This window comes from Mercenaria mercenaria, chromosome 5 (genome assembly GCF_021730395.1).
Source record: "Mercenaria mercenaria strain notata chromosome 5, MADL_Memer_1, whole genome shotgun sequence".
In the NCBI taxonomy this organism is placed as follows: domain Eukaryota; kingdom Metazoa; phylum Mollusca; class Bivalvia; order Venerida; family Veneridae; genus Mercenaria; species Mercenaria mercenaria.
Genome location: NC_069365.1, coordinates 74,384,965 through 74,412,753, shown reverse-complemented (window position 1 = coordinate 74,412,753; position 27,789 = coordinate 74,384,965). Strand labels below are relative to the sequence as shown.

The 27,789-nt window shown below is 34.3% G+C and overlaps 1 protein-coding gene and 1 long non-coding RNA gene across 6 annotated transcripts; one reads left to right on the top strand and one right to left on the bottom strand.

The window, feature by feature from the left end:
• Positions 1-118: 118 nt before the first annotated feature.
• LOC123541809 (mRNA export factor-like) lies at positions 119-27,255 on the bottom strand. 5 transcript variants are annotated; one of them, XM_053543981.1, is made up of 2 exons: positions 27,160-27,255; positions 119-2,603 (listed from the first exon to the last, which is right to left on the bottom strand). In XM_053543981.1, exon 2 carries the CDS (start codon positions 2,534-2,536, stop codon positions 1,412-1,414), a length of 1,125 nt encoding a protein of 374 aa, XP_053399956.1. In that variant the 5' UTR covers positions 2,537-2,603; positions 27,160-27,255; the 3' UTR covers positions 119-1,411. The 5 variants fall into 5 exon arrangements, with proteins under 5 accessions (XP_053399956.1, XP_053399957.1, XP_053399960.1 ...); XM_053543982.1 differs by having other exon boundaries at positions 27,034-27,170; XM_053543985.1 differs by lacking the exon at positions 27,160-27,255 and adding an exon at positions 26,699-26,715.
• Positions 5,536-10,052, top strand: LOC123552060 (uncharacterized). Its single transcript, XR_008371065.1, has 3 exons — positions 5,536-5,985; positions 7,528-7,632; positions 8,225-10,052. It is a non-coding gene; the product is annotated as an uncharacterized LOC123552060 (long non-coding RNA).
• Positions 27,256-27,789: the final 534 nt, after the last annotated feature.

Here is a 27,789-nt window from a genome sequence, read left to right as displayed (position 1 = left end):
ATCCTGCACATTACTAAACTCAATTGAGATTTTGTGGCTACGAACATTTTGTACAAGTTTCATAAAGATTGCTCAAGCCATATGACTTCTATACTGTTACACTTAAGAAATATGGCAATTCTCAAACTATAAACTAATTTATTCCAAATTACTTTAGTGACGGTAGTACAAAAGCCATAGCACAAAACACTGAAAATACAACATTATAACACCAGAACGAATAACAAATTATAAACTTATTTCCACACCATTCTCAATGGACAGTTAATATGTTTCTATATACACCTTTAGCTTCTATACGCTTATCAAAGGCAAGTTTTAATTCTCAGTGTCTCTTTTTTTAAGGTCACTATATACATTTTGTACAACAGACAGTCATTTCACAAGTTTCTGTTGTTTTCTTAATAAACATCTTAATGTTATTATAGTACTTAGTATCCAAATATTCATTGTTTTTTTTTAATTTGCTGCTTCAGTATGTTTAACATGCTGTGGAGTTGTATTTTATGAAATTCTGACAGTCAGATTATGTAGGATTCATCTGCTGATTTACCAAACAGTAACTGTTTTTCACTGATAATGGTGTTTCCTAGTTCATAGTCTTGTTCTATATATTCTCTTTAAAGTCTTTCTTTCAAGTTTGTGTTTCTTACTCCGAAGTTTTGTTTCATAGTGGTTCTGCCATTCTTGTGTTTCTTATTTCATAACTTATTTGCTATTTTGTATTTCTTATTTCATAGTTGTGTTGGCATTCTAGTGATTTCCTGCCAATCTTCTGTACATTATTTCATGGTTTTGTTGCCTTTCTTGTGTTTCTTATTTCACAGTGAATTTGCCTTTATTTTGTTTCTTAATTTCGCAGTGAATTTGCCTTTATTTTGTTTCTTAATTTCGCAGTGAATTTGCCTTTATTTTGTTCCTTATTTCACAGTGAATTTGCCTTTATTTTGTTTCTTAATTCACAGTGATTTTGCCTTTAATTTGTTTCTGATTTCACAGTAATTTTGCCTTTAATTTGTTTCCTATTTCACAGTGATTTTGCCTTTATTTTGTTTTTTACTTCACAATTTTGTTGCAAATCTTGTTTTTCTTATTTTGTAGTTTTGTTGCCTTTCTAGTAGATTATATTTTTATTTCATTGTGTTGTTCTTTATTACTTAGTATATAATCTTCCTTGCTGTTATGATTTTATTAGAATGTTTTTGACAAAGAACATCTGCATGAGTTTTGTTCTATGTTACATCTTTCTTCTGCTGACAATTTTTTAAGTTTGAGTAGTTCGTCAAAGTACGTCCTTGAGAATTTTGTTCTATGAGCACTACATTTTTCTTAGGTTTATCATTTTTGTAGGTTTCAGTTCTTCAAAGCATCTCCTCAAACGTTTTGTCCTATATAACACCTTTCGTTACACTTATGATTTTTTGGTAGAAGGTTTAAGTTCATCAAAGCACCTCCTCAAGAAAATATGTGGCTTCATCTTCTGTGGGTCGAAACCCTCGTGGCCTTTAGACCAATCGTAACTGGTTGCATATGCAAAGATGTTGCCTTGCGGGTTAAAGTTGCAAGCAGTGAGTGGTTGGTCAAATTGCTCAGAGGTCTTCAGTTTAATTCTGGCATCCTTGTCCCAAAAGCTAAACCTTCCGTCAGAGCCCGTAGTAGCCAGGGTACCATGTACAGGGTGAAAAGAGATGTCATTCACAGCATATATATCTTGCATGTTGTTGGAAGTGGTACCATTTGCTCTGTGGCATTTAAAAGTGAAATTGTCTTTCGGATTTGTTGGATTTACATAATGTATTGCAACTCGTCCTTCAATACTGCCAAGTGCGAATCCTGTTGGCTGGTTTGTCTTCTTGTCCATAAAGATACTAACGCAGCGATGCTGGTACTTCAGCGGAGATTCAAACTTTCTGAACTCCTGCGGCTGGTTCTCCAGTTGGTATATGATCAGACCTCTGCCTGCTGTGCCGACAACCGCCATTGGGTATTTCACATCAGCGCAGTAACATCTTTCCGGCAGCGCTATGTTCATGATAGGGGTTGGTTGTCTTGTATCCCAAAACTTGAGAGTTTTATCCCAGCTTCCGGTCATAACGCATGTATAGTTTGGAGCTTTCACATAATGCACAGTTTTAACTGGAGCATCATGCTGAGCTATTTGTACAAACTGATTACTGTTCAAGTCCCACATTTTGGCCGTTTTATCGCAGGATGCAGTGAACACTTTAGTACCGTCGTCGCTCCAATCAGCATCAAGTACTGGCCCAGTGTGGGTCTGTTGGGCCTTCAGGACAATGGTCCCCGATTGCTGCACCTCCCAACAACGTACGTTGTTATCCCAACTACCGGCTACCAAGTAGGTCGATTGCATCATAGACTCTGGGCTGAACTTTAGGCAGCTCACACTGTCGTCTGGTGGAGAGGTAACCTCAATATCCTTCATAGCATTATAATTTGTGTTAGTGGTTGTCCCAAACATTCCTGCTCCACTGCTCGTGTTTCCAAACGTTGACGATGTTGAACCAAAGAAACTCATGTTTTCTCAGATACTTGTAGCACTTCTGGTATGTTGCTGAAACTGTTCTCTAGGATGCAATGAATGCCTGAAATAAAAATTAGAACAATTTATTAGCAGATTAGAACAATTATTATAAAGCTTCATAGACCTCAGACATTATCAAAATAAGAACATCTTTAATACACTGAAAAATAACTTTCTAACACAGCCCAGGGATACATAATTATATTCTGCTACAAACGGCAAGCTTGTAGTATAACTACCAAAGTCTAGGAGTCCTGTCTGAAACCAAAGAGCTATGAAATTAAATTATAGTTCTTTGCTGAAAACTGAACATATAACTTAATCCGTGCCGTAATAAGTCGAGGACCCCATTGGAAATAAGTGCTCTCCAAGCTACTTTCATGGGTTATCCTAGGTATAAGATCAGCGGAGAATAATTTGTGAAGCAGAACTAAACATAAAAATAACTTTATCACTTTTATAAAAACTATCTATTCGTATCTTTTTTTATCTATGTTATTCAATATTATGTGAATGTAAGTCACATGTTAGTTTTAGAAATTGTTTGCTTAGTTTTAAATATCTTACAAAACGTATCTTATTCAATGCGATATTTGAACTTTTAAATTGTGTAACTATGATCTTATACCTGTATAAATCTACCAAGGGGCCATACTATACGATGAAATACATAGTTACACTTAATATTCCTGTTAGGCCCATACATATTTCCTTTTTTAATTGTGAATTATGCATATAAACCATAAACTGGTTGACATTTGTTTTCTTATTGTACTTTAGTTGAATAAATTCATTCACAACTCAGGGTTTTCCCTAGGAAATTTATTTTGAGGGACATCATGTCCCCCCAAATTTATTTTTCTGGAAAAAAGAGACTATTTTGGGGGACATGTTTGGATTTGCTTGAATACTTTGATATTCTTTTGGACTTTTAATAGTTTAAATTGATTGAAATTAACTTTTAATTAATTTGGAAAATTGTTTTTTGGGGAAAACTCATGCCCCCCTTTGCTAAGAAAAGGGGGACATGGACCTCGAAAAGTGGTAAATTTACCACCTTTTTTGGGGCTAGTGAAAACCCTGCAACTGTAACTCACTTGAACAGAATTATTATATCAGTATGCATAAAATAAAATATTTAATTGAAGTAAGTCTATGAAAAGAAGTTATGCCTAGAGCACATGGTTACTTTTGAATATCAAGATCAACATTTTGTATATCTATGAACTTAACTGAATTAAAAATATATGCATTTCAGGGTTTTTTCTGGCTACTTTGGGAACATAGCCTATACCCCTTAAGTTGGGAATTTTGACGTGTAAATGTTCCAAATTGGGAAATATTTAGTCCCGTAGGATATAGTAAGGATGTGTTTAAGCACTTTCTCATACACTTGTTTCACATTGTAGAACCTCTTTAACATACTTCCATTACAAAATTGTCCATAATTTGGTCATTTTTTGTGCAATTTTGATGAAATTTTTTTCAGAATGTAGGTTGGGAATTTTTGCACTCATTTTGGGAAAAATACATACTTTTTGGCATTGGGAATATAGCCGAATAACGGCTATAAAAACGGCCGGAAAAAAACCCTGCATTTTCAACAAAATTCATGAAAAACATATCTAATCAGCTTTAAACTAGAAGATGCTTTTGTAGAAAAGCACATGTCTCCCCAATGCATAGAAGCAATAGGCAAGAAGTCAATACCCGGCTGTACATTTTCCAGGTTCACCCTGGAAATGATGCTGGAAATACCTGGTATTACATGGTAATCCATGGAAATCCCTGGTAAATGATGACTTTTCCATATTCTGTTACATGAAATGTGGTATAATTTCCATGTAATGTGAAATTTTATTTCCAGCCTTTTCCAGCATAGGCTGGACTATGATGGAAAGAGGCTGGACAACAGAGGTAAATGGCTGGAAACCTCTGGAAATGATTACATGGCAACATGGAAAGTGGAACTTAGTAATTTTTAAGGCTGGAAAAATATGGAAAAAACTTTGAAATTTTACAGACCACCATGGAAAGAACTTAGTTATTTTTTAATCAAAATAACTGAGGAATAAATTTAAAATGCTTCTTTTTCAGTCCAGGGTGGTAAAGGCTGATCATGACTATTGCAAGCTTGCAGAAAGCTTACGCAAGCGTGCGTGTATTAACATACAGAATTCTGCAAGCTTGCGATAGCTTTGCAAGCTTGCGCAAGCTTTTTTAGTTGCAAGCTTGCGAAAGCTTTTTCTGTTAAAGCTGGACTTAGAAAATTTCATGCCAGTTGTAAGGTGGGATGCAGTAAAAAATTCTAAGTTGAGAAACATTGAAAAAATCTATAAAAACCATTATTTGATGATGATTTATTTTTATTTTAACATATTGGTATTCAAATTAAATGACATGAAACAAAGAATCTAAATATCAACATTTATTTTTTCTATATATGTCTATATAAGGGCATGTCACACTAAATACCAAAACTATCAATTTGTCTGTAGCATGCACAATATAAATAAGACAATAAAATATGACAAAAAAAATATCTTTAACAATTTTTTATACATTTTATGTTGAGAATGTCTGAATTGATCATACAGAGAAAACTGTACAAGTGTACATGTAAGTATATAAGTCATATGGAACAATATATGATATACAGGTGATATTCTCTTAACTTTTACTCAGTAGCAAAGCTGCCATTTTTAGAGGATGGGGTTAGTTATATATAATCTGACAATTTTTTTTTCAAATTTTTCTGTCCAGAAAGAGGAAATCAGCTGAAAAAGGAAAAATCACATCCTTGAAATTTTAAACTAATATTAAAATTTATTGAAATATCATGCTTTTTTTCTCCTAGAAAACAACAGCTGCAGCAACAGAAATTGCATGAAATAGTACAATTCTTTTCACCAATTCATTAAAAGTTACCTGGCAAAGGGATTCCTAGATAAGTGATAAATCATTTGGGTCTATTAATCTACTAGTGTATGTATATTGCTTGTCTCACTACAGGAGATTATCTCATGCAGACTGATAAGATCTGGCACATGCTTTATATTTAGAAACTCATAACAAGAGATCAACCAATGAAAATAAAGTCAGGGAACTACTTCTGGGGGCTGTACATGTACCACAAAAAGTAATCCATAGTTTTTTCTGTTTTATATCAGAGTAATCTTCAAAATTTATGAGTATGTGATTGAATGGAATAAAATCTTCCTCTAGTACAAAAATATTTTAACATCATAGATGTATCATTACCTTCATTAGCTGACTGTAAATGGCACATTTGCCCAAGAATATCAAAATTTCAAATCTACACAGGAAGTTCTTTGACAGAGAGCAGAATAGAGTAAATATTTGGGAGAGTGTTTCCCTAAATATTTTACTATGTGCAGCTTATTTCATCTTGGAAGTTAACAATAATTAACAGAATGCACCAGGTGAGTTCATAAATTTGTTTTATTTTCAAACAGTAATCTAGATTACCTTTAACAATGTCAAAACTAGAACAATGGATTCTAACAGGAAGCAGGTGGTTTAGTTTTCACTGTGTAATGCAACAAAATATTTTTACTTCATGTCATTTTGTTCCACTGCAACTATTATGCAGCTGCAATCTCTAATTTATCATGCTTTTAATTTATAAGAAGGAAAATTGGATATTCTTTTTAAATGAAAATATCAAAATGGAGCAAAAAAAAAAAGGCCAGTAGAGGTATCTCCACAGGTGGCACTACTGAGTAAACAATGCTACCAGACTGCTGACTATAATATTACAGAGTATATTCAGGGAATATTTGGTTTAAATCAATGTTTTTTACCTGTTATTATATGAAAATTATTTTTTAACAGGAAGAAATGTTTATGGATAATTTAGTTATTATTATAGATCATTATACCCTTTATTGAAACAGCAGAACATTATATCGAAAATTTAGCAAAAATACACATATTAAGCAGCTTTTTGTTATTTATAGGTACTTTTATTGTAAAACTACATTTATCACTTAGTCTAATTCTTTTCAATATCAATATGCTTTTCAAATTTTCAGCAAAAAAAAGTAGCATCTTTAATAATGGGAATAATTGCATGTCTTAAGTCCAAGTCTATTATAACTTTTTATTTTTAGAATTGTGATTAGAGCAAGTCTATAATTATCTAAGGTCCAATATCATATGATAATATTAAATTCTGTAAATTAGACTGGCATTTGTCACAATAACATAAATTTTTAAAAATCACATTTTTTTCAATTTTGTGACAAGTTCTTTATTATCAGTCTTGCGGCTAGTCTAGTCTAGTCCACCTACTTATGATAGTCTTTGTCTAATATTTACCCACTTCAACAAAATAAACTGGAATGTACAAGTAAATAAAATTTCTATGTTCAAGGTTAAATGTAAAGATTTAGGTTTTCCCTTTAGGAGTCTTACAGAATATTGACATATATTATATTTGCAATGTTCAGGGAGATTATTTGAGCTTATCATACTTTAACTTATGGAAAATATATCAAACTTTCCATGACATTGAATAAAAGGCTAATACATATACACATCATTTTTATTACAAAATTTGCAAAGGCATATTTTATTTACTTTCAAGTAACTTTTTTTTATTACGAGGTGCAGTGAATAATGCATATATTATTCATAATTTGTAATTTTAAATGTGTGGCAAAATTTAAAAATTGTTTTACATAATCTTATGCAAAATTTGTTTAATGAGCAGTTATTTATACTTGTATAACACCTTTTACGTATTGTTACATGCTAAATTACATAATATATAAATAACTTCTCCAACTACTATGAAGCATAAAAAAGTATAAACAGTACTGTCAACTGATGAATGCATCAGAGACATTTTTTGGCCTCATTATTCATCACAATGTACAATTTCAATTTTAGATCATTATACCCAATAATAAACTATGAAAAAATTATGGACATCTAAGTGTTGAATTAAATCTATTTTTCAGGTAAAGCATCATATGTGAATATAAAGTATCAGCACACATGAATGAATTGAGACATGTGACCCAATGTATTGTGTTCAAAGGCTCCATCCAACAGTTCAAAGACATGTAAGTATACTGGCATTATATATTACTATAGTAATATACCAGTACACACACTACCATAGTTCTAGGTCAATTGACAATTTTCCCCAAACATGACTGAATGTATCAACCGATTTCTCGCAGGACTCTTAGCAGGTTTTATAATTATTCCCCTTGTATCAAGTCCAGACCAATATTATTATATATAATGGTTAAAAAGTACCAAATTAAGTAATCACTTGGCAGTCAACACAACTTGGGATGTCAGTGCAGGTAACTGGTAGAAATAAAACTTGTTACTATTTATACAATAAGAGCAATGCATAAGTCCAACCTATTAATCACTAACCCAAAAACACTGAAAATATCTGTCTGCCTTCATTGGAACCTTATTCTACCAACATTTGAAATCAAATTGAGAAATAAAGCTTCGTGAAAATGCAACAAGTAATGTTTTTACTTGCTTAAATCTGCAGCGTTGCCTGTATCATAAAGATGCACTAACTTTGAATACCATGTAAGATATTAATTTTGTTTTGAAACTATGAACTATGGACAATACTAATGAAGAAACTGCTTTAATGGTTTAATATCTAGTGATTCATTATTTCAACAGGTCATAGCAGTGGAGCAAATGGTGGCAAATGATGGCTTTGTGGTGGTTAGTGAAAAACTGAGGCAATCTACATTGGTGGTGGCAAACACTGACAGAAAATTTCTGGACCAGCAGTGACATTAAGTTGAAAATAATGACATATTTTACACTGTACTGAAGATGTAATTGCGAAAATTATTCAAGAAATAATATTATCTCATTCAGTGATTTGTCACTGAATAAATCATTATTTGGAGTTCAGATGCGAAGGAATTATATCACGAGGGCGCAACATTACTGAAAGGATTTTCTTCAAACTTTCACAAGTGAACAATCTTGACGGGTAGATACAACTACAATTACATTGCATCCAAAATCAGTGGCACAGAAACCGGTAGGGGACCATGTATTGCCTTGCAATACTTCAGCACCTTGTTGTTTTATATGTGTAACCTGTAAAATTAATGATTATTGGTGTGTTTTATAAAGTTAAGAAGTCCTAGATGAAATTTTTAGTTTTTAATTTTAGCCACACCTATGGACATGCACTGCTTAGGGGAGCTCATTTGTGATCATCCTTTGTCCAAGAATGTGAATCAAACCTACAACCTGCTGCACACAGCATTTTCATTTAGGATATAATCATATGGGGTATAACTTTTTGCTATTTCAGGGCCTATAGAACTAGGCTGGAATATTTTCCAGGTTATACCAGACTCATTCTCCAGCATTCCCTGGAAAATTTACCATGGTAAAACCTGGAACATTTTCCAGCCTAATCCAGGCTATGCTGGAAAATGTTCCAGGCTTTTCCAGACTTTGGTTAAAAAACTGTCCGAATACTCCAGGTTCATGGAAAAACAGGAATTTTATTCCTGGCAGCCTGGAAGATGTTCCAGATTTTACCATGGTATATTTTCCAGGGATGCTGGTATATCATGGTACATATTCCTGCCTTGGCTTTTTCAAATTTTCCGCATTGATAATTTGGTTAGGTTGGAAAAGGCTGGAAACTTAGTCCGAATACTCCAGGCTTTTTTTTCTCATGGAATTCCATGGTAAACCCTGGAACTATTTCACCCGGGTAGGGGACAGGAGCAAAAGTCCAAGAGACAACGATGGTTGGCTGCAACTGGGATCATCTACTCGGCATGTCCAATCATCCCAAGAAGTTTCAACATTCTGGGCCTAGTGGTTCTCAAGTTATGGATCGGAAAGAGTTTTCTATTTTCAGGCACCTGAGACCTTGACCTTTGCTCAAGTGATCCCAAAACAAATAGGGGTCATCCACTCTGTAAGTTCAACAACCCTATAAAGTTTGAAGGTTCTGGGTCAAATGGTTTTCAAGTTATTGATCAGAAACAGTTTTCTAATTTCTGGCCCCTGTGACCTTAAACTTTGATCAAGGGGCCCAAAAATCAATAGGGATCATCTCTTCTACATATCCAATCATCTTATTAAGTTTCAACATTCTGGGTCAAGTGGTTGTCAAGTTAATGATCAGAAACAGCTTTCCATGTTCAGGCCACTGTGACCTTGACCTTTGATCGAGTAACCCCAAAAATATAAGAGGTCATCTACTCTGTAAACCCTATCACCCCATGAAGTTTGCAGGTTCTAGGTCAAATGGTTCTCCAGTTATTGATAGACAAGTATGCCCACGGGAAGAATGTCCAGCTGCCAGCTGTCAAGTGTGACCTTGACCTTAGACCTAGGGAGCTGGTTCTTGCGCATAACACTCCATCTCATAATGGTGAACATTTATGCCAAGTTACATCAAAATCCCACCATGCATGAAATAAAACTGCTCCAGGCTTCAATTTGACCTTTGACCTCAAACTGTGACCTTGACCTTGAGATAGGAACATGGGGTTTTAAAAAGACTTAAATTATCTCAACAATTTATTGTCATTTTGTTCAAACTATTTTACAAGTGCCAGTTCTATAGAACTGGCACTTGTAAAATAGTTTGAACAAAATGACAACTGGCACTTGTAAAATAGTTTGAACAAAATGACAACTGGCACTTGTAAAATAGTTTGAACAAAATGACAATAAATTGTTGAGAACTGGCACTAAGTCTTGTAAAATAGTTTAAACAAAATGACAATAAATTGTTGAGATAAGTTTTTTTTAAAACCCCATGGTGTTCTTCACCTATTTTTGCTTGGAAAAAAAATGTAAACCAGAGGTTTTCCTAGTAGATGTGTAAGACGCTCCAGGCACTGGTCAAATCACATGAAAGAGGCCAATTTGGGGAAATTCACAATACTATATACATCATGTAATACTGTTTTTATACTGTACGTAAATCATTAGACTATTTTAAGCAATTTGTATTTTAAGTAATCCTGTTTTAGGGATCAAATTTAACTTTTTTCCCATTTTTTGCTAGTGCCTTTTTTTCCACTAGCAACATGGTGTGTTTCACCTTCAATTATTTAAAGGCTGTTTTTCATGCTAAACAATGTATTAATTTTTTCTGTTGTTTGGTTTCATATAAAAGTTAAATGTTCAGCTCCGTTTCCAAGTTTTTCATGGTTGACTTTCTGGGTTTGGAAGTTACCAACCAAAGTACTCGAAGTCGATGATTCTTTGGACTTTTGGGTTGACACGAAAGTTTTAAGTTCTTTCAGGTCACTGTCTGTAATGTGCCGCTAGCATTTTAGGTCTCCTTTGGCCTTTTTCGCCAAAAGAAACTTGTAATTTTCCTCTCCATTCACTGATCAAAACAGAAACAAATATTGTCTAGACACTTACTTAGATATCAAAATAATTACATTTGTATAACAGCGACAAGGGTCTACAAGCGGTCATGTGATTATCGGTAACATAACTACCCCAAAGGAGCTTTTAAAGAGCAAAGGACAGTTTGGGCGAATTTGACGATTTTCAAACGTTATCACGAAAATATTCAAGTGCCATGATTTCCTACTCACATTTTTTATTCTTACTCTAATTTCGTGAGTTAGTGACCGCTAAATTTGATCCCTGAACCGTAACAAGAGGGCCAAGGTGGCCCTAGGTCGCTCACCTGAGAAACACACAATAACACACCATAACAGTGTAAACATGTTTGACTAGTGATTTCATGGAAAAAAATATTCTGACCAATTATCATAAAAATTGGAGCAAAAACCTTGAGTATAAACAAGCATTTTCTTTGATTTGACCTAGTGACCTAGTTTTTGACCCCAGATGACCCATATTCGAACTTGACCTAGATTTCATCAAGGCTATCATTCTGACCAAATTTCATGAGATCAATTGAAAAATACAGCCTCTATTGCATACACAAGGTTTTTCTTTGATTTGACCTAGTGACCTAGTTTTGACCCCAGACAACCCATATTCGAAATTGACCTAGATTTTATCAAGGCAACCATTCTGACTAAATTTTATGAAAATTCAGTGTAAAATGCAGCCCCTATTGCATACACAAGGTTTTGCCTTAATATGACCTAGTGACCTAGCTTTTGAACCCAGATGACTCATATTCGAACTTGACCTAGATTTCATCAAGGCTATCATTCTGACAAAATTTCATCAGTTGAAAAATACAACCTCTATCATATACACGAGGTTTTTCTTTGATTTAACCTAGTGACCTACTTTTTGACCCCAGATGACCCATAATCAAACTTGACCTAGATTTCATCTAGGCAATTATTCTGACCAAATTTCATGAAGATCAGTTGAAAAATACAGCCTCTATCGCATACACAAGGTTTTCCTTTGATTTGACCTAGTGACCTACTTTTTGACCCCAGATGACCCATATTCAAACTTGACCTAGATTTCATCAAGGCAATCATTCTGACTTAATAAGTTAATTTCAAGAAAATCAACTGAAAAATATAGCCTCTATCGCTTACACAAGGTTTTTCTTTGATTTGACCTAATGACCTACTTTTTGAACTCAGATGACTCATATTCAAACTTGACCTAGATTTTATCAATGCAATCATTCTGATGAAATTTCATGAAGATCAATTGAAAAATACAACATCTATCGCATACACAAGGTTATTCTTTGATTCGACCTAGTGACCTAATTTTTGATCCCAGATGACCCATATTCGGACTTGACCTATATTTCATCAAGGCAATCATTCTGACCAAAATTTGTAAAGATCAGTTGAAAAATACAGCCTCTATCGCATACACAAGGTTTTTCTTTGATTTGACCTAGTGAGCTAGTTTTTTACCCCAGATGACCCATTTTCGAACTCGGCCTAGATTTCATCAAGGTAATTATTCTGACTAAAATTCATGAAGATAAATTGAACAAGAGCTGTCCGTAAGACAGCCAAGCTCGACTATGCGAAATATTGTCCCAGAGGCAGGAAAATATTACCTAAAAAGGTTAAATATCAAAAGAGTTTTAAGTTCAAAAGGGGGAATAATTTGACCAAAATGCATATCAGTTATGGGACTTGCTGCTATCAACTAGTTTTATCACCCCTAAGGCACATGTGAAGTTTCAATTCAATATCTGCATTAGTTTTAGAGATAGAAACTCGCATGTAAAACATTTAACCAGAATTTTCAAAGTCCAAAAGGGGGCATAATTTGCCCAAAATACATGCCAGAGTTATGGAACTTGATCCAGTGAGGTTAGTAATTGATCTAGAAAAAGAAAAAATAAGTTTCAAATCTATATGCCTTTTAGTAATAGCTGTATGTACTTGCACGCAAAACTTTAACCAGAATTTTCCAAGTCCAAAAGGGGGCATAATTTGGCCAAAATGAAGGTCAGAGTTATGGGACTTGCTGCTATCAACTAGTTTTATAAGCCCGAAGACACATGTGAAGTTTCAATTCAATATCTGCATTAGTTTTGGAGATAATAACTTGCATGTAAAACTTCAACCAAAATTTTCTAAGTCTAAAAGGGGGCATAATTTGCTCAAAATACATGTCAGAGTTATGGGTTTTGACCCAGTGAGGTTGGTAATTGATCTAGAAAAAGAAAAAATAAGTTTCAAATCTATATGCCTTTTAGAAATAGCTGTATGTACTTGCACGCAAAACTTTAACCAGAATATTCTAAGTCCAAAAGGGGGCATAATTTGGCCAAAATGAAAGTCAGAGTTATGGGACTTGCTGCTATCAACTAGTTTTATAACCCCGAAGACACATGTGAAGTTTCAATTTAATATCTGCATTAGTTTTGGAGATAGTAACTTGCATGTAAAACTTTAACCAGGATTTTCTAAGTCCAAAAGGGGGCATAATTTGCTCAAAATACATGTCAGAGTTATAGGACTTGACCCAGTGAGGTAGGTAATTGATCTAGAAAAAGAAAAAAATAAGTTTCAAATCTATTTGCCTTTTAGTAATAGCTGTATGTACTTGCACGCAAAACTTTAACCAGAATTTTCTAAGTCCAAAAGGGGGCATAATTTGGCCAAAATACATGTCAGAGTTATGGGACTTGGCCCAGTGAGGTAGGTAATTGATCTAGAAAAAGAAAACATAAGTTTCAAATCTATATGCCTTTTAGTAATAGCTGTATGTACTTGCACGCAAAACTTTAACCAAAATTTTCTAAGTCCAAAAGGGGGCATAATTTGGCCAAAATGAAAGTCAGAGTTATGGGACTTGGTGCTATCAACTAGTTTTATAACCCCGAAGACACATGTGAAGTTTCAATTCAATATCTGCATTAGTTTTGGAGATAGTAACTTGCATGTAAAACTTTAACCAGAATTTTCTAAGTCCAAAAGGGGGCATAATTTGCTCAAAATACATGTTAGAGTTATGGAACTTGACCCAGTGAGGTTGGTAATTGACCTAGAAAAAGAATAAATAAGTTTCAAAGCTATATTCCTTTAATTGATAGCTGTATGTACTTGCATGCAAAAACTTAACCAAGGTGTGACGCCGACGCCGACGCCAGGGTGAGTAGAATAGCTAGACTATTCTTCGAATAGTCGAGCTAAAAATACAGCCTCTATCGCATACACAAGGTTTTTCTTTGATTTGACCTACTGACCTAGTTTTTGACCCCAGATGCCCCATTTTCGAACTCGCCCTAGATTTCATCAAGGTAATTATTCTGACCAAAATTCATGAAGATCAATTGAAAAATACAGCCTCTATCGCATTCACAAGGTTTTTCTTTGATTTGACCTAGTGACCTAGTTTTTGACCCCAGATGACCCATTTTCGAACTCGGCCTAGATTTCATCAAGGTTATCATTCTGACCAAAATTCATGAAGATAAATTGAAAAATACAGCCTCTATCCCATACACAAGGTTTTTCTTTGATTTGACCTAATGACCTAGTTTTTGACCCCATATGCCCCATTTTCGAACTCACCCTAGATTTCATGAAGGTAATTATTCTGACCAAAATTCATGAAGATAAATTGAAAAATAAAGCCTCTATCGCATACACAAGGTTTTTCTTTGATTTGACCTAGTGACCTAGGTTTTGACCCCAGATGACCCATTTTCGAACTCGGCCTAGATTTCATCAAGGTTATCATTCTGACAAAAATTCATGAAGATCAGTTGAAAAATACAGCCTCTATCGCATACACAAGCTAAATGTTGACAGACGACAGACGCCGGACATTGAGCGATCACAAAAACTCACCTGAGCATTGAGCATTGCATTGCTCAGGTGAGCTAAAAATTGGAGATAGATTGGGGAAAATTGATTTTGTGTGGAAAAATTTTCCGAGGTAAAGATGCCGACTATCAGCTTCACTTTCTTAGGGAAAAAAAACCTGTAAACAATGGAGTAAATGCTGGTATATGTGAAAAATTTTGGTGAATATTTCTTAAATCTTATTTAATAATTTCATTTGCAAATAAATTCAAGATGTAAATTATCCATTTTGTTTCTTTAATTAAGATAATAACATGCATGATACTAACCAAAAGAAACAAGAGGGCCATGAAGGTATCGCTCACCTGACCTATTGACCTAAAGATCAACAAGATTAACATTCTGACCAAGTTTCATTAAGATATGGACATTAATGTGGCCTTTAAAGTGTTAACTAGCTTTTCCTTTGATTTGACTCGATGACCTAGTTTTTGACCCCACATGAGCCAGATTTGAACTTGACCTAAAGATCAACAAGATTAATATTCTGACTAAGATTCATGAAGACATAGTCATAAATGTGGCCTCTAGAGTGTTAACAAGCTTTTCCTTTGATCTGACCTAGTGACCTAGTTTTTGACCCCACCTGACCCAGATTTGATTGTGACCTATAGATCATCAAGATTAACATTCTGACCAAGTTTCATTATGATATGGTCATAAATGTGGCCTCTACAGTGTTAACTATTTTTTCCTTTGATTTGACCTGGTGACCTAGTTTTTGATCCTACATGAACCAGATTCAGACTGGACCTTGAGATCATCAAGATCAACATTCTGACAAAGTTTCATGAAGATACAGTCTTAAATGTGGCCTCTACAGTGTTAAGGAGCTTTTCCTTTGATTTGACCTGGTGACCTAGTTTTTGACCTCAGTTGACCCAATATCAAAATTGTCCAAGATTTTATTGAGGGTAACATTCTGACCAAGTTTCATAAAGATTGGGCCAAAATTGTGACCTCTAGAGTGTTAACAAGCTTTTCCTTTGATTTGACCTGGTGACCTAGTTTTTGACCCCAGATAACCCAATATCAAACTCGTCCAAGATTTTATTGAGAGTAACATTCTGAACAAGTTTCATTACGATTGGGCCAAAATTGTGACCTCTAGAGTGTTAACAGTCAAACTGTTGACGACACCGACGACGATGGACACAGGGCGATCACAAAAGCTCACCTTTGAGCACTTTGTGCTTAGGTGAGCTAAAAAGCCAAAAGGAAGAAAGTGAATTTCGGTAACTTTACAGTATGCATAGAAATAAAATTCTGGTTCCCTAGCCTATGCACGGTACTTTGGCTACAGAACCGGTTCTGGACAAATAAGTTCGCTGTCTAGAGAACCAATTTTGGTTCTCTAGGCACTGCCTTAGTCCAAATAATTAGACGTGAAAAAGTTGTCATTTGACTTTCAACATTTAATATTCTGACATTCTACATTTTTACTATCAAAGCCTTTTTGGACATCTAAACGGTAAGTATGAAGGAAGTGTTGCATAAATTCGATTTCTAAAACATTATAAAGTCGGTAAACTTTGTACCTAGATGAATATAAAAATACCTTTGCTTCAATTCTGCAAGGTTAAAATAATTTACAATCCATCATTATCCATGAAATGTCGCTTAATTTACCTGACATCGATGTTTTCATTTGGCATGCCACCATCTTGTTTTTAAATTGAAAGTAAAAATTAAATTTGATCGGCGGTAGACGAAAAAGTATTTCCCGCCAAATATTTTCATTGTAATTTTGATTTATTTTCACCGTAATTGTGTATTTTCGTTTTGTATCCTTATAAGTTTTAAATGTCTAATTATCTGTAGATTGAATGAAATATTGACATTTTGTAGTTTCTCTGTATGAGATAGAAAAAGGGTAACTTTCATTCATACAAGAGCTGTCGGATGACAGCACGCTCGACTATTCGAAGAATTGATTGAAGAATGGGGTCAAAATATTTCCATAGATTTTCAGACTAAACAAAAAAATGGATTAAACAAAAAATGTTCCTGTATTTGTGGATTTCGATTAGTCTTGCACTAAATGGCAATGTGTGACCATGATAGCAAATATGTTAAGTTATATGTTAGGCAAAACATGGACTTATATGAAAAATTTAACTAATTTCTAAGTCCAAAAAGGGCCATAATTCAGTCAAAATAGTTGACAGAGTTATGTACTCTTGTCTACAGATGGAAATCATGTTGATAAACTAGTGTTAAAAGTTTCAAAGCCACAGTTCAAACAGTTTTGACAAAACGCTGACTTGTAAGAAAAACTGAACAAATTTCAAAGTCCAAAAAGGGCCATAATTCAGTCAAAATAATTGTCAGAGTTATGTACTCTTGCCTACAGATGGAAATCATAATGATAAACAAGTGTTTAAAGTTTAAAAGCCATATGTCAAATAGTCTTGACAAAACATGGACATTTACAAAACAGAACCAATTTCCAAGTTCAAAAAGGGCCATAATTCAGCAAAAAAAGATGAGAGAGTTACGTACTCTTGCCTATTGATAGAGACTATTATACTGAACAAGATATAAAAGTTTCAAAGCCATATGTCAAACACTTTACACAAAATATAAACTGGTACGAAAAACTTAACCAAGATTTCTAAGTCAAAAGGGGCCATAATTCAGTCAAAATGCTTGATGGAGTTATGTATTCTTGCCTACAACTGGACATTGTGATGGTAAACAAGTGTTGAAAGTTTCAAAGCTTTATCTCAAAAGACTTTGTCAAAATGTGGACTGGTACGAAAAACATAACCAAGATTTCTAAGTCAAAAAGGGGCCATAATTCAACCAAAATGCTTGATGGAGTTATGTACTCTTGCCTACAACTGAACATGGTGATGGTAAACAAGTGTTGAAAGTTTCAAAGCTTTATCTCAAAAGACTTTGTCAAAATATGAACTGGTACGAAAAACTTAACGAAGATTTCTAAGTCAAAAGGGGCCATAATTCAGTCAAAATGCTTGACAGAGTTATGTACTCTTGCCTATAACTGGACATGGTGATGGTAAACAAGTGTTGAAAGTTTCAAAGCTTTATCTCAAAAGACTTTGTCAAAATATGGACTGGTACGAAAAACTTAACCAGGGTGTGACGCCGACGCCGTGGTGAGTAGGATAGCTCTACTTATTCTTCGAATAGTCGAGCTAAAAATGATTCTAACATGCAAACATCTGAAATAGTCATTTGTAATCCCGCTCGAAAGTACCGGGTAGTTGAGAAATATAGCCACATATACCAAATTATTCCTTGGTCTAAGTAAAAAACAATATGTATGTATCTCTTCTAGGTTATAACACACTAAATACCCACCACTATATATTCTATATAAAATGACAAGTTTTCACAATGCTGCAATACACACCTAGACCCATTTTAAATTTCTTTAACTTACATTTTCTTGCAGAGCAACATTTATACTGTAAAAATATCCAAAGAAAAGTAGGGGTCATGTTTGATGCAAGAAAAATATTTCTGGTCAAACGGACACACCGTAATTTTTACACTGAAATGACAATCACAATTTAGGGTAGGGGTGTATGAATAAATTTCACATGTTAAATCAGTTTGGAGTCTTTTTTCAACATGCAAATGCTACCAGTATGTCAAGTATAGGCATGCAATATGATTTCAACCAATATATAGCAATGATTTCAAGGAAAAATCCTTCTTACAGCAAAAAAAACTGAGAACTATTTGAATCCGCCATTATGCGACTACCATTTTTTCGTAGGTGCTCAGGCTATTTAGTGTCTGTATGCCTCTAGGGACCGCGACTGGGTCCGGAAATGATGTCATCAATATGGCGGCCAGTTAAGAAAATAATACTGCTGAATAATTTCTGAAAAAAAATCAGTAAAATTGCTTATAATATCGAATATCATGTCATTAAACAAGCCAATGGGACATTTCAAATTATAATATATATATTTACACTTTCTCAGGAAATAATATATTCAATTTATTTTAACTGTTTAATTTATACCACACCCACTTAATTTACAATGCATTTTTACACGTCGTTTCTACCTGTTGATATTAACTATTTTTGACTATTGTTATGATGTTGAATTTGAAATAAGTTTATTTCTGAACGTTACAAGAAATATAACATACAATAAGGGAATATATGTTACCAATATCTGCTTTTAATAAGTACCTAGAAGGAAAGGAATTTGAAATGCAGTACAAATCAATGTCAGCACAAATAGTTGTCTATGCTCTACAATTTATAAGGTTATGTGCAAATTACATGCATTGTTTGCAAGTTCATTTTTGACTAGATTTAAACATGATCAAGACTATTATGCCAGTAGAAGTTTAACAGGGTTTTTTTATTAATGCAAGTGTTAAATTCATGATAGGCTCCTTAATTACTCTGAATTACTGGTTAATTATATTCATTAAGACTTGACATCAATACTGAAAGTGTTCTACTTAATTCGTCTTCAGCCCAGCGATAACAAAGCTATCTACAAACAGTATTATTCATTACCCCTACATTTAAAACGTTCTGAGTTTAGTATTGACTTTCCGCAATTACGTTCAGCTAATTGCAGAGGGAAGGGCATCAGGGGCATGGGGTAGTCATTTCATTGTCTTTTTATTCATCATTCCTTCTTTGCAATTGAAAGTATTTCTCAAAAGATCCGATATGTAACACTGTAGCAATGGATGTATAGTTTAAAACATGATAAATGCATGAACAAGGTAAAGCATATAGACAGAAAGCTCAAAAAGGTAAAATAAAGGAAAAGAACGCAGTGCGGCAACCCCTTGGAACGGTCAGTTATAAAACAACGCTGGTAAGCTTAAAACAGTATTTTGGCAACAATGCTCACACCCTATATCCCCACCGTATTCCAATGTGATAGAACAGTATACATAAAATTAAGCCCTTGACTGCTGAATGTCTTATTCACGAAAGGGAAACTAAAGGCACGTTATGTGAAAAACAAAAATGAAGAAGTGTTCTAAATTGCTATTAAACGTAAACACACACACTGAATTACGATACTGACATTTAGTAGAATATTATCGCAGTTGATATTAATAGCGGTATATCTGCAAAATGACATATTGATAATGTTCACTGAATTCTTGAAAGCTGCTCTTGCAAAGATATGACAATCAAATCAAGGTAAAGGAAAAAGTATTTATTAAACATTGCATATAACCGACAGACAACATGACCTACAACTACATTTGTATTGTGCGACAAACCACGCATCTAGTAACAGATACTTACCTGGTCTGATATATTTCAAAAGATTGTATGGGGAACATTCCCCACCCCATAGAATAAAAGCTTTAGTAAATCAGTGTACTTTAATCAATCTTAAATATGGAGATATGTATGACAATACCAAGCGATGCAGTCTGGTGGTCTACATTTAATTACTACACCTTCCTGGCATAAAAATGTCAACTATTCGGGCAACAACTGATTGTCCGTACTTGAAAACATCATCAAGAATGCGTAATTTTGGTTGATATAGTAACCACACCTAACTGCGTATAACGTTTCCTAAATCATACGAGAAATATCTGTGACAAGCTAGGTAGAAATAGTTCTCACAGATTACTTATTACATCTCAAAAAAAAACATTCCATAACCAGACATCAATGTTGTTCAATAAGGAGAGGATTTAACAAACTGCTTCAGAAACTCACATGAAAAGAAAAGCAATTTAAAAAAGAGAAAAGGCTAAACTGAAGTTAAATGCACAAAAACATGCAGTTTATTTAAGCAGTTCCTTTGTCATTCATTAGATTATTAGGTAAATGGGTATAAAGAGTTAAGAAATTATATGAAACAACTAACAGCACACCTTGTAATTGTTGGATTTTAATTTTTCTAGGAATGTTTTTTTTCCAGACTTTGTCGCAATATCGTTTCACGCGGGGTAAAATGTCAGTTAGACATGAAGTTATACGATAAAATAAACTAGTATTGGTAAATGTAAAAGAAGTTAAATTATTTATGAAACAAGTTTAATGTGATTGTATATGCAATTAAGAAATCCATCATAATCTTGCTGATCATCTATGCGAAATTTGAAAAATTAATACAAACTTCAGGGATGTGATTAGTGGCCAAATCCTGTTAATTAGAAGGACTCAAGGTGTAGGTTAAAGTACTATAAATTTCCTTATATAAAACGTAAACATACTGTAGGCGTTAAACGACGATGACATCATAGACCACCTAGTATGCTGGACTAAAACGTATAAAGAGAAATCTTCTGATGATTCCTTTCGTAGATGTCTTTCCTTCAGGTTTACGGGGAAGTATGTATTAATTGGATTTATCAATTTTAATAGGAGAATCTGCACTATAAAATAATTTACGTTTTATGGCTGTTATATCATTAGAAACAACCTTTTTAAGATTGCACATGAATGCAATAGATTTTTTCTATTGATTTTGCGTTCTGACCACATTGTAGGGGCGTTAAGCTGATATGACACACTCATACAGATAACAAGGGTACATATAATTATGTTATTTGACTATGGACGTGATATAGTATCAGACTATTTCTATTTTTAATCGCGCCATTTAACAGAAATTTGCTCACTTAATATCGTTATTTAGTCATTTTCGTCATCTGCTGATATTTATGGATATTTTTTCATTTTAAGCATAATTAATTCCATCTTATTTTTCATAAAAGTGTTTTACCTGCTAGAATAAACAACCTTCACTAAATATATCATTTTTTTCAATCATAACATAGTTTTCAAAGACGTTTTCACCTGTAATTATTCAGCAGTCAAACATTTTCTGCCTTTCTTATTTTCTTTTTAGCCGCCATATTTATGACGTCATAACTTTTTCCAGTCTCGTGTCTGGAAAGAGATACATGAGAAATTAAGATACCCTCACTTCAATCTACAATGTGGTATAGGTCTCTATATTTCTCAATATTTTTCTCACGGCGGCTCATATTCCCACAAATCGACATGTACTAAAACACCTTCGGCTATTACTGTGCCACTATTCAAAATTTTCAACGGACAGCATACTGGATTTATTTATCAGATAATTAATAACAAATAAGGTAAACTATTACTTTTTATTACTGCCATAATGCACATTTATGATTTTTCTTCACACTCAATGTGAAAGTTACTGGTCCAGTGCCTAAATCCGGACGTTGCTTAATAATTCGGACACCATTAAAAAAATGCTTTACGATCGAGATTTTTTACTGGAATGAACAGGATTGACGCAAACGAAAGCTTTGATGACCAGTTTTCAACAACAGTGTATGAATGTAAGTATTTCCATAGAAAATTACTTTCATATATCTGCACCGCTAAAAGTAAACATTGTGTGTCGTGGGGGATGGAATCATACAGCACGTGCCAGTTATTTGAGGTGTGACGATGTACTGATATAATAAGAAAAATATTCTTCTGCAGATTACTTTTTTCTTAGTTGATCGAAACTGATGTAAAAACATGTTTTAGAATTCTCTAATAGTAATATCCTCAGTATTTATTTAAAAGATTTAAACGATTTCTGTTATATAACATAATTAATTCAAATGAGAAGAATTTAATGCCAGCATTTTGCAGACAAGGGAAGCAATTCATTAGATAAAATCGGCGCAGCGTCATTATAGTGATCTGCATAGTTAACGACAGCGGCAGAATCTGCATGTATGTAAGAATAATTGTAAACATTAATTTTCGCTCAGATATATTTTATTGCGTATTACGGTATATTATTGTTATATTTGGCAGTTATATATTAAATTAGAAACTAGTCCACATGATCACGTGATTAACAGGTAATAAAACTTCCATCCAAAGGAGATGTCTGTATGTATTTACAGGACTGGAATTGACTGCTTTGTTACAAACAATGTCATGTTCATTGTTATTTTTGAGTGCACTTATTCGTTGCATTTCATACCCAAATAGTGTCCGAATATTTAAGCACTCTGAAGGTCGATTTTGACAGCTTTTACAGGCCCAAAGTCGGATGACATTTTTATGATGAAATCAGCAATATACAATTTTGTTGTTTTGCATAGAGATTTATAAAGAACCTAAAATTATACAGTTAAAATTTTATGCACATGTGGTTTCATAATGCAAAGTTATCGTCAAAAATCCACCAGAAGTGTCTGGATTTAGGCAGTGGACCAGTGCAGTTATTTTTGCTAGAAAGTTGTTAAAAAACCTTCGGATCAAAATTCAAATCTGAAGCGATTTTTGTCCTATACGGTATTTCAGTTCAGCGTTAAGACCTGACATAACATGGAAAACAAGAGCGCCACCAAGCGGGGCAAAATACTCCCAAAGGGCTACATCAGAGGATGGGAGCAAAATTTGAAGAACCTGACTGTTGAAGCCCAAAGGGCAGAACAACAAAAAGAAGAAATTCCAAAAAAAAAAATAATTTTAAAGTCCACAACAAAATTCTGACCAGGTAAAGTTATGTCAAAATACATCTAAAAATTGGATGTGCCATCATGATGTACCACAGAAAAGTGGTCTCGGTTTTTCCCTACTGCCAATAATAAAAAAAGTTTCAAAATAAGCTATTTATAGTAACAAAAAAGGGAAGTTATTCCAAAAAATTATTGTGAGAGAACAAAAAGGGATCTGCCAAATAAAAACAAAAGCTCTGCAATGCATAGCAATATACACAAAGCAAAGTCATATATGACCTTTGACCCCTAAGTGTGACCTTGACCTTGAAGCAAGTCATCCAAAACATGCGCTGCACGTCGCCTCACTGTGGTGAACATTTGTACCAAGTTTCTTTGAAATCCTTCAAGCAGTTCAAGGGTTACAGAGCGGACACGAAACACACTCATATAACCTTTGACCCCTAAGTGTGACCTTGATCTTGAAATGAGACATCCAAAACATGCGCTCTGCATGTCGTTTTGGTGTGGTGAACATTTGTGTCAAGTTTCTATGAAATCCTTCAAGGGATTCAAGAGTTACAGAGCAGACATGAAATTGCTAACAGACGGACAGACAACGGGACCATAACATTTTATATAGTTTTAATGTTATTTATTTAAGATATCGTCTACTTATCTGCAAACAAAATTTTGTGTGAATACATACTAAAGATTTACAATAAATCACGGCATTATTCAGCTGATAAAACGAAAGTTTGCCGAAATCAATAATGGCGAGATTGCCTTAGTAACACCACTCATTAAAATCTGTTCATCTGGTGGCTTTTATGGCCTTGGGATTGGAATTTTTAACTTTTAACAACTTATTCACTGGATTTTCAAAATTAAAACAGTTTTGAAATACATACAATTTTCATATTTTAGTATTCAAATATTTTTTCAATGAATAACTGTTTTAAGTGGCATTTAATTTCAATAGTGGCAGTGTGATGTTCATAACTTTTAGAAAAACAGTAGTTAAGCGTTCATAATTAATCCATTTTATTTCGAAATAATACTTAACAAATTTTATAACCAAGGCCTTCGAGTGGTTTATCGTCTGATTTACCACGGTTCAGAGTTCAGATGTGTAGGAATTGAACCACGAGGGCGTTAGCCCGAGTGGTTAAATACTGAAGCATCTGAACGATTGTTTTCATTCTGACATGCTCATTGACATATTTGAATAAAAATTATGCTGGACTTCTTTTACCAGAGGAGTATTGTATTGGACGTCATGCGGAAATTTGAGGTCATAATGCTCTCTTACCAGTCCGCAAGTCAACAGTTGTTTATCGCAGAATACAGGGGTTTTTTTTATTCTATAGCAGAGGCCGAATATCGGCCTCGTCCCCCAGCCGAGGATTTCCCCCACAGCCAAGGATTTCCCCTACCGCAGTCGAAATTCCCCTACGTCCGAAATTCCCCCCTCCAAAATCGTAAACAAAGCAATGGAGATTACTCCCAGCGATTTTCCCGACCGAATATCGGACCCGTTCACAACTGCAGACGGTCTTTCACAATTTTCAATGGGTGTGGAAACCTTTAGAAATAGTAGAAAAATGTTTGAAGAGCGTTCAGTGGACCCGAGGTTCCGGTTTTGACCAGCGAAAATCGATAAAAACTCGTATCTGACCCGCACATAATATGCCGTGGGCGTCTGCTTGTCTCGCGGTAATACTCTTTGATGCGTAACGAGTTCGAAAGCTCTGCCCCTTGTCAATCAAAATCCCAGTGAACTTCATACTGTTTGTCGACACCAGCGTAAGTATGACAGTAGGCGGAGCGTCGTATGTTAATTAGCTACTGACAGATGTCAATCACGCCACGCGCCGACTGACACGTGGTTATCATCAGTAGGTAATATAGATGATTGATAAACAATGCAGCGTCAGATTATTGTGTTTGTACCCCTTGTTAATTAGCGGTAACAGCTTATGCTGTATTGTGTAATATGTGTTGTTAATTTAAAGTAATTATTTTATGTGCTTGATTCGATTAAATAAGCCGGTCGGCCGTTACGCAAATTTATTATCTTTGCCGAGGTATTTTGCTAGAGCCAAATAAAATATAAATGTTTTAAGTAATCAGATATTATAAGTATGGAATAGTTCTGGTGAAAAGATGAAATTTAAAACGGGTATTTTATCAAGAATTTTTAATGTTTGCTTTCGTTTTTTCATTATTTGTCACACGTTTTCGCGATCGTGATTTTCGGACTTTTTAATCCTTTCTTACAAGATTTTCTAGTACAATTGAAATAAAAAGCCAACAAAAGTATGCATTTAATAATAATATGATGACTCTTGCAAAAGCAACTCTTATTTTAAAGCATTTTTTGTGAATAAAAGCATGTGACCTTTAAATATTCAATGATTTGAGCATTTCAACTCTCCCCACCCACCTTGTTACAATGATAAGTGAACATTAGTGCAAGTCCATCTATTGCTAAGTGACAGTGTGTATAGTTGCTAAAAGTTGCAAGAATATGTAATAAAAACATAGTTTAAAGTGTTTATTATGCATAATTGTAAATTCCCCCCTGAGTGAAAAAATTCCCCAAAACTGCTCGTCGCGCGCTATTTTCTTCCCCCAGTGACAGGCTGGGGCCTCTTCCCCCAGTCGTAAAAAAAACCCCTGGAATATACAGAGCTTGAATTCCTTCTTTGTTTAACTGGACATCAAACCGAGTCATGTTAGAATTTTTTTTTAAACAATCAAAATTAATTAATGAATTGCTTGTTATATAAGCTTTCCATTCTTCAAAAAAGAGATATAGATTTGTCTTTTAAGAATTAGTTAAGGCCGTTAGAAAAACATCACTTTTTACAATATAACATGGACATTCGACGATCAGTGGTTTATCATTTCTAAAAATAGAACATCAACGGATTTGCATACAAACACGGTTACCGGACGGCTAGACACTTCCTTCCAAAAACCCTAGAAAAAGCCCTGCCTCTTCAGGGGCGGCAAATTCAATTGTCCGTATTGCCCAAGTTGTCCTAAAGCTTGTATGGACAAGTGTAATTTGACCAGAATGTACTATAAAACTATCATACGGACAAGTAAAAAATAGCAATTGACAAAACGGACAATCAAGTCAAAATCAGATTTCGCCACCCCGCTACCTTCTTATGCAACACAACCTATAGTTACTGTTGACTCGAGAGTGTTTCAAGTATGTACCCAACTGTCATCATCATAATCAAACAGTTTAGAATGAAACAAATCGTAATGGAATATTCTACTTTTGGTTTCTTGACTTCGGGTCGCGAAATCTGGTCAAAAAACCAATTTCATAAACTAAAGGAATAAGGTCAGTAATTCGGTCGAAAATGTGCTTCCGTGGTGTCGAAAGAAGTCCATAATAAATAGATCCTAATTTTCCCATTTTTTGCGCAAATTCGTGAAGAACGAGTGCTTTAATCACCGTTTTTCACTACTAGAAGACATTCGGCATGAAATGAGACGGTTTTCATGTTCATACACCCCACATGGCAAAATTTGCAGATCGAAACCGGAAGTAGGTGTTTATTGCGCGGACGAGAGTAAATATGCGCCATTTTTAGGGTAGCAGACCACAACTGACTGGCATTTCACTAGGAACTACATAACCCCCTATTTTCTTTTCATTTTTTCGTTAACTTGTGATAGAACTTTCATGAAAAATAGGTGTAGGAAAAAGTGATGTCCTCTAAAGATACGTAAAGACGACTTGAAGTTGTCGTTTTTTATATGAAACAAAGAAGGATTTGAATTACTGACCTTTAACCTAAAGCGATGCACCACATTTCATGCAAACGATAGTGTCGAATGCTGTACTGCTTCTTACTTCAAATAATAACTCAGTTTAAATCTAAAATTAAGCAAAGTATGTGTCATCATACGTACTTTCTTTTTTTAATTTTTCCAGTCCAGTACAAAATAAATCTAAAAATAGACACCGGTTTCCGTATGCGTTATCTCTCTTCCTTCCGCCAATCTCCGTAAACAATAAGAGCGAAATGGAGTCCATTTCGCGAAATGGACTTTGCGCATTCTGATACATATAGCATCGACTACATTCATTGCGACCGATACTCTTTCAAGTCTGTCTTTTAAAAAATAACACACGCACACACACACACACACACATATGGGTCACATTTTTAAGCTATGCTTTTGGACAAAGAAGTATAAAATACATTTATTTCTATATATAGCTCTTTGTTTTGCAGTTCGCATGAAATAAGTACACAATGAGATTTTACGCCTCTACGTGTTAACTTATTGCTGTATTTGCTTAAATTAATCTGATAGAAAAAGCTCAACAATCAACCTGCACAGTTTGATAATTTTCATGGAGTGCTGAAACCTATTTTAGAACGTAAAATTAAAAGTATAGTACGTATTTTCGTCGGTTTTCCCATTCGACAAAAATAACCCAGGATGTTAACAGTCAACAATGGCTACCGCAAATGGTGGTTCCAAAATTTAGTTCAACTTGTATGTTTTGATTCACGAAGTAATAATTATTTTCCC

What these genes read in the sequence shown, in the direction of transcription:
- LOC123541809 (XM_053543981.1), bottom strand. Translation starts at nt 2,536, where the DNA reads ATGAGTTTCTTTGGTTCAACATCGTCAACGTTTGGAAACACGAGCAGT.